Source organism: Myotis brandtii, unplaced genomic scaffold, assembly GCF_000412655.1.
Source record: "Myotis brandtii unplaced genomic scaffold, ASM41265v1 scaffold19, whole genome shotgun sequence".
NCBI lineage: Eukaryota > Metazoa > Chordata > Mammalia > Chiroptera > Vespertilionidae > Myotis > Myotis brandtii.
Genome location: NW_005357075.1, coordinates 451,301 through 459,311, shown reverse-complemented (window position 1 = coordinate 459,311; position 8,011 = coordinate 451,301). Strand labels below are relative to the sequence as shown.

Sequence of the window (8,011 nt, the reverse complement as noted above, 5' to 3'; positions counted from 1 at the left end):
TGCACACACCCTGCACCCGCCCCCCGCCTCTGCATCCACAGGAGTGTGAGTTCCCCAGCGGCCAGGCCTGCACTGACAGCCGCTGGCGGAGCCCCTCTGCTCAGCGCCCACCGCAGGAGCCTTCTCTTCACAGAGCGGCAACCCCCCAGGAAACAGTGCTTTGGAGGGGCCTCTTACTTGTACACTTTGGTGTTGTACATCTTCTCCCCAGGGAAGCCGAACATGCCGCAGACCACGCGGGAGTTCTTGGCTGTCCAGTGCTTGTCACAGATCTGCTTCCAGGCCTTGCCCTCCTTCACCTCCACGTAGCCCTCCGTCACGGGCGTGCGCTTGCGGTAGGCGGAGAGGATGGCTCGGATCCGGATGTCCTCCACCTGGATGTTCAGGTTCTGGGAAGGAGGAGGCACCGAAGGACATGGTTACCTTCCTGGCCGGGTGTGGAGAGGGGTTTCGGCTAGCCTCCTCCATCCTCGGGCCCTGCAGGGGCCACGGGCACTGCCCAAGAGCACACAGCACAAGGCCGTGGTGATAAAGCTTCGCATGGGAGGCAGTGTGACTGCGGGGACCCGAGGAGAGGGAGCAGGGGCGACCTGGGCCATCAGGAGACTAGGAGGGCCCAGCAGCCTCTCCCACGTCCCACCACAAAGCCTGGGGAGAGAGGCAGCCCTCCTGCAGGCTCTCGAACTACAGCAGGAGAGAGAACGTGCTCTTTGAATTTTCACGTTCTACATTGTAACTAATTTGGGTTTTGTATTTACTCTAAAGCATATGTGTGCATGCATGTGTGTGACTGTGTGTGTGCAGGACTGTGTGTGATTCTATGTGTGTGTGTGTGGGTGACTGTGATTCTGTGTGTGTGTGTGTGTGAGTGACTGTGTGATTCTGTGTGTGTGTTGAGTGTCTGGTGATTCTATGTGTGTGTGTGTGTGTGGGTGACTGTGATTCTGTGTGTGTGTGTGTGTGTGTGTGTGTGTGTGTGTGTATCTTTCCTAAGACTGAAGTTTCAGGCAGAGGAGCCTCAGCTACCCTGAGGCTGATGTGCTACCTTGCACACCACCCAGTCCGTATCCGGGGCGACATTTCTAAGTGAGAACATCCCAGGAGAGTAGGAGTAGGGCTTGGAGAGAAGCATGGAGGGGAGTGTGTGCAGGGACCCAGGCTTGCTTAGTGGGGGACACGCCCTGGGGACCAGGAGGTAAGGGTGGACATAGTCTGTGGCAGGAAAGGGAACGATTCTTAATGCGTGGAGGCCTTTGGAAAGGCCCCGACTCACCCCTAGCCCCACCCGTCATTCCGAGACAGTGAGTGAGAGAGGCGGGTCCCGGTGAAGGAGGTAGAGGAGGCTCAGTGGGGGGCAGACTCCTGCCTCATCACAGCTGGGGGTGAGCTCTCCTCCCCACACCCCGACACTGAGTAGCAATGTCCCTGCCCCACGCCTCCTTCCGGGTCACAGGGGTTCGGTAGGAGGACAGGGGCCTTGAGAGGCCACACTGGGTGAGAGGAAGGGGGGCTGCCCCGGAGTTTATGCTTTTCCGAGGCTCACCCAATCTCCCTCAAACACCGTGCTCCCTGCTAACCTCTCACTTCCAGCCCCTCCTCTCTGCCCCTGCCGCTGCACATGGAGCCACCACCAGCTCTGCCAGGCTCCCTGCTGAGCCCCTGCCTCCATCTCCCCCTCCATCCATCTGCCACAGGCCAGCCACCAGAAAGCTCTTTGTAATCTTGTCCCTTGACCGTCCGCTCGTGCCCATGTAGTAATGCCCAATTACTTAGAGAGGTGCCCACGGCCCGACATGACTGATTCTGCCTCCCCTCCAGCCGCCCCCTGTCCTCAGCCCCACATGCACACTCGGATCCAACGAAATGAAAACTGATAACAGCTACTGCGCGTGAGCCCCACAGTGAGGCTTCATGTGCTTTCCCTCGTGTCGTCCTCACACTGCAGAACGAGGTGCGTTAGAGCTGCTGCCCTCCCATGATCCATATGAGAAAGCTGGTTGGCTCCAACTGCCTCCCCAGGGCCACCTAGAGGCAGGGCTCCCGAGGTATGTGGCTCTGACCTGGGCTGTGGGGAAGAGGTGGGGCCGGGCTTGGCAGGGGGGAACCCAGAGACTCGACCCAAATGCCAGCAAAGGTGCAAATGCAAATGAACCACAAGGTTGAACAGGGCCATTATTTGGGTGCCCAGGCATTCGTGTCTCCTCGCCACTGGCTTCAGGGTGCAAAGCCAGGCCCTGCCCACCAGTCCTGCTGGGCGGCGAAAGTATGTGGCCGGCAGTGATGGCATTTGGCCCTGGTTCCTCTCCACGTGGAGTGGAAGGAAGGCCGCCAGTGGCAAGATGATGTTGGCCAGCTTGGATCCCAGATTCTTTACAGCTTCCATTCAGGCCACAGGACCCGTGCCACCAAGACACGTGGACAGAGGCGAGCCAAGAAAGGGCCTGACTGAGGTCTAAACCAGCCGCGGGCCCGGCCCCTCCTGCCTTTCCCCACCTCGGAAGCCAGGCTGGAATTCCAGCCAGCGATGCGTAATGCCCAGAAGGAAAGTTACCGCTGTAACATCAGCTCTGTGGCTTCACAGGGCAGGCAAACCCCAAGGACTTTATTACATTCACAGATCCTCCCCTCTCACCCCACCCCACCCCACAGCCCCACCAGGTGTGAAATGTGGACGTCAGCACCCCAGCTACAGCAGGAGAAGGAAGGCCTGGGTGGAGGGAGCTCAGCAGACCCCTGTACCCTTGTCCTGATGGAGGACACCATCCCCTCAGCAGAAGTACGACTGGTGGGGGAAGCCAGGCGGGCTCTAGGATGTGGAAAATAAGGCTTGGAGAGCCCTGGCTGGCATGGCTCAGTGGTTAGAGGGTCAGCCTGTGCACCAGAGGGTTGTGGGTTCGATTCCTGTCAATTCCCGCGCCTGGTCAGGGCATGTGTGAGAGGCAACAGATGGATGTGTCTTTCTCACATCGATGTCTCTCTCCCTCTCTCTCTCTTCCCTCACTTCCACTCTCTCTAAAAATCAATGGAGCCCTAGCCGGTTTGGCTCAGTGGATAGAGTGTCAGCCTGTGGACTGAAGGGTCCCGGGTTTGATTCTGGTCAGGGCACATGCCCAAGTTACAGGCTCGGTCCCCAGCAAGGGGCGGGGTGGGCGTGCAATCAAGGGTTCTCTCTTATCATTGATGTTTCTATTGCTTTCTCCCTCTCCCTTCCTCTCTGAAATCAACAAAAATATATTTGAAAAATAAAAATAAATGGAAAAAATATCCTTACTCCACCCCCTCCCCCCCAAAAAGGCTTGGAAAAGTGAAAGTGCTAGAACAAGTGTCACTGTCCTTGTTATTTTACCAGCTCACCTGTGTGTGATGGTGTGTGTGATGGCGTGTGTGATGGCGTGAGTGATGGCATGTATGTCTCTGTGTGTCTGTTTGTATCCATGCATCTGTACACGTCTCTGAGGGATGGGCCTTTGTGTGTGTGTCTGAGTGTGACCAAGTGTACCCTCAGGGCTGTGCGTCTGTGCGTTGTGTGGGTCTCTGTGTGTGTGGAGCATGTGTCTATTTGTGTACATACGTGGTGGAGGCCAGGTCCAGAGGGACTTGTTTTCTCCAAAGCCTTAGGAGAGCGGCCCATGCAGGTTTATAATCATTGTTCCTTTAAAATGGGATGCCTTTCATTCACCCTCCTTGGAACCAACTCCTTCTGGCTCTGTTGGGCTCAAATCCACCCCATTCATTCATTCATTCATTCATTCAACAAAAATATGGTCTCTCCCCTTCATGGACCCTGCCAGGCTTCCTCCCAACCACAAAGCCTGCCTCTTCTCTGAATAATAATGACCACAGGAACCCTTGTTTATCAAACACCAACCAAGTCATTACAGGTCAAGCTCCTGCTCAGAACTTCCCATCAATCCCTCGCTCAATTCCCAGGACAACCTATGAGAAGGCTAATGGCGTACCACACACAGGGGAAGAACGAGAAAATTTGGCTGGCTTTTGCAACTTCTCCAAGTTCACACAGCCAATCAGTGGGTAAACAAGGGTGAAAACAGCTCTGACTCCAAGCCTGTGCTCTAGGCTCCCAGCTACTGGTCTCTGAGTGGTCCTGGCCCCCACTCATACCCTGTCCACTGCCTGGTGTTGAGTTGACCCACATGGTGTAGGGCCTGGGGCTCAGGCCTCTGGGTGGTCCTTTAAGGCCAGCCCAGTGCTGTGCACATGTGTAGTCCGCCCTGCACCCACCCGGAGGAGCCGCGAGTCAGACCCGAGTGCGCACATTTGAGGGCAGAGCTGCCTCCCAGCTGCTCTTGGCTGGGACGGGGCGATGGAGAAAGCCTGCGCAGCTCGAATTCAGTGCTCACTGCTGGTTACCGAGCTCACAAGGCCGCTCAGAGACCCCGTGCAGGAAAACACGTAGACACACATCACTTCCCTGCTTATGTCACTGCTGTGGAATCCCTTCCATAACCACAAGTGCTAGGATTTTCCTCCCAGAAGTTCGACTCCAAAAGAGAAGAAAAGCTTTGAAACACTAAAACATACACATTTTTCCTGTCTAACTAAGGGCTCTCTAGACTTGCTAGTCTTACATTAAGCGCAATAGCTCAGAAGCTGGGAACGCATTTGGCACATTTTAAAATTCAAATTAAGATCTGAATTCTATCCCTCTTGCCAGAGACAGAAGTTCACCAAGCCCTCTTTTTTCCTCTAATATATTTTTGTTGATTTCAGAGAGAAAGTGAGAGGGAGAGACAGAAACATCAATGATGAGAGAGAATCATTGATTGGCTGCCTCTTGTATGCCCCCCACTGGAGATCGAGCTCGCAACCCTGGCATGTGCCCTTGACTGGAATCAAACCTGGGACCCTTCAGTCCGCAGGCCTATTCACTGAGCCAAACCCGCTGCTAGGGCACACCGAGCCCTCTTAAAGGCTTTCCTCCAGGGAATCCACAGGGCCTTCTGTATTTGTCCTTCTCAGAGCTCATCACCCCCCCGGGAGTGATTATGGAAAAGCAAGTTTCGGCAAGCCCAGGCCGCCTGCTTCCGCCAGTGGGCCGGCCAAGAGCTTGGACCCCAGGCCCATGCCTGACTGATATTTCACACTTGCAGCTTCTGTGAATGACTTTCAAATTCCACAATGTGACTGTGTAGAGCTGTTGCCAATGAGGAAAAACCACTAGTTTTGAAAGTCTAGTTGGAGACTGCATCAGAGAAAGATACAGGGGGAGGCAAGGCAAAAATGCAAGCAAGCCTACAATGATATCAATCTATCACAGCCTTCCCGTGACTCCCAGGACTTAGGCTCCCAGTCAGGAGCCTCCCCGATCTTCCTATCTCATTCCCTCTCTTCCCTTTTCCCAGCCAACAAGCTTCTCCCACGGCCATGCCAACGTCACTCTTTGAAGCCCAGAGAGGCATGTCTGCAAGGACGTGGTCTTTGCCAAGGACCCTCCTTCCCTCTGCTGTAGAAGTTATAATTTACCATCAGCCCAGCCTTCCCACCTGAGACCTCCTCCTTGGAGTGGTGTTGGGGCGGGAGGACCATGGTGGACATACACCAGTCCTCCATCATCCCAACTAGAATGCACGACTGGTTAGTTCTACACAACCTCCGCTCGCTTAGCAAGCCCCTTCCCTCTGCTGCTAACAGGTTCCTCATCTTGCTCTCATAGCCCGCAGCTTTCCTTATTCAGCTCTTTTAAAAAACGGCCTTATGGGTGGAGATCTCTTTTCCCAACTGCCACATGGCACCGTCCTCAGCACCTCAAACCAAACACTTCCAGGATGGCCCCAGTCCTCTCTGCTTTCACTGCGGGAGGCTCCGCCCATCCACCTGGCAGACCGGAGCCTCAGGTGCCTTCTGCACGCTCTCTCTTCCTCACTCTTATAGCCCATTCTGCCCAGCAAGCCCTTTCCATCCTCCCACTGCCTTTCCACCCGCACTTCTGTTTCCCAGTCAGCGGTGTAATGTGAATCCTGCAGGTAGAAGGGCATTATAATTCAGTAATCAAATTATATAGAGCCCTGGCTGGTTTGGCTCAGTGGATAGAGCTTCAGCCTGTGGACTGAAGGGTCCCGGGTTTGATTCCAGCCAGGTCCCTTCCCTTTTTCCAGCCAGTTATCTCACAGAACTTTCCAAGGTCACTCTTTGAACTCCTGCAATTCTCTCTTCTCTATCAGAATCCTACTGATCCTCAAGGACAATTTCATTCGTTCATTCAAAAAATATTTGTTGCGCCCTGGCCTGTGTGGCTCAGTTGGTTGGGCTTCATCCCGAGCACCAAAAGGTTGCCGGTTCGTGGGTTGCAGGCTTGATCCCCAGTAGGGGGAGGTCAAGAGGCAGCCAACTGATGTTTCTCTCTCATTGAAGTTTCTCTCTCTCTCCCTTTCCCTTCCTCTCTCTCTTTAAAATAAAAAAAAAAAAAATTTAACAAATGATCTTATTCATATGTGGAATCTAATGAACAAAATAAACTGATGAACAAAATAGATCCAGAGACATAGAAGCATGGAACAGACTGACAAATTTCAGAGGGAAGGTAGGGGGGGAGGGGGAGAGATTAACCAAAGGACTTATATGCATATATATAACCCGTGGACATAGACAATAGTGTGGTGAAGGCCTGGGGGTCAATGGGGAAAAAAAGGAGGGCATCTGTAATACTTTCAACAATAAAGATAGGCTGGGGAGTCTGGGGGAGGGCAAACTCCGTCCCTGACCTTAAGGAGCCTTGTATAGGGTGGGGGAAGGGAGCGGACAGTCAAGAAACCGTTCTGTATTATGATGTGGTTGGTGTCAGGAAGAAAAGAAAACTTGTAAGGGTTGGAGGGTGGGGCAGGGTGTTGATGCCACTTCAAACAGTGATCTGAAAGAGCTGCTTTGAGGAGGGAAGTTCAAGGAGGCTGAGTGGAGAGAGGTAAGACAGTTGGCCATTTGGCTTTCATGGCTGTTCCATGTGTAGAAGCAGAGTAGATGTGTACACGATCGTAATCCTCTTCTGCTCACCCCCCCCCAGACTCACCTCTCCAAAAACCAAGACTTTCAAGTGGTCAAAAGACCCTCTCGCAGCCGACTCCATTTTCTCAGAGCTCAACCTCCCTCCTTCCGTCTCCTCCCTCCTTGTTATTTTTATTATTATTATTATCATTATTATTTTGTATATTGAAGGTGGAAATTTATTGAAGAACAAGTACAGACTCCCACGTGGGGAGGGGGAAAGAATCCCCCTTCCTTGTTATTCTTGAACAGAGACTGGCTGACTCCCTCCCATCCCTCAGGTCTCAACTCCACCATACCTTTCCCTGGTGTGGGGAGAAAATTGAGGCCCCCCCCCACACACACACGTCACCCTGCCCCTTTATAACCCTTCCTAGCTTTGTGTGGCTCCAGGTGACACTGGTCACCAAGGGAGGCACTCTCTTTTTACACAGTTATCTTGTTGAGCGTAGTCTCCCTGAACCAGTAAACTCTGGGGCCAGGGATTAGTGTCTGTTGGGTTCGCTGCAGTGGCCCCAGTGCTTAGAACAGTACCTGGTGCACCACAGGCACGCAATAGAGGTTTGCCCAGTGAATTTTTATTATGTATTTACTGAAAAAGTCCAAGATACTGTTAGGGGCACAGTTAGAAACGTAGCCCCTACCATTTTCTCCCCCCTGGGTGTTTGTGGGGATGCTGTGCCTGTTTCACCAGCCCTAACACGGGATCTGAAGTCGCCGTTTCTATGCTGGCCGCGTCAGCTCGATGCCCTTAGGTGTAGTCCTTAAGCCAGTGATGGCGAACCTTTTGAGCTCGGCGTGTCAGCATTTTGAAAAACCCTAACTTAACTCTGGTGCCGTGTCACATATAGAAATTTTTTGATATTTGCAACCACAGTAAAACAAAGACTTATATTTTTGATATTTATTTTATATATTTAAATGCCATTTAACAAAGAAAAATCAACCAAAAAAATGAGTTCGCGTGTCACCTCTGACAAGCGTGTCATAGGTTCGCCATCACTGCCCTAGG

The 8,011-nt window shown here is 52.9% G+C and overlaps 1 protein-coding gene and 1 long non-coding RNA gene across 2 annotated transcripts in view; one reads left to right on the top strand and one right to left on the bottom strand.

The window, feature by feature from the left end:
• Positions 1-8,011, bottom strand: part of LOXL2 (lysyl oxidase-like 2) — a 98,754-nt gene that overhangs the window by 37,933 nt on the left and 52,810 nt on the right. Inside the window, exon 4 of the mRNA XM_005864583.2 lies at positions 178-389. Within this exon, the coding sequence (XP_005864645.1) occupies positions 178-389 (212 nt within the window). The remainder of the gene's footprint in view (positions 1-177; positions 390-8,011) is intronic.
• The window catches only part of LOC106725805, a 12,202-nt gene that overhangs the window by 2,707 nt on the left and 1,484 nt on the right, over positions 1-8,011 (top strand). Inside the window, exon 2 of the long non-coding RNA XR_001361783.1 lies at positions 6,281-6,289. This is a non-coding gene — a long non-coding RNA (uncharacterized LOC106725805). The remainder of the gene's footprint in view (positions 1-6,280; positions 6,290-8,011) is intronic.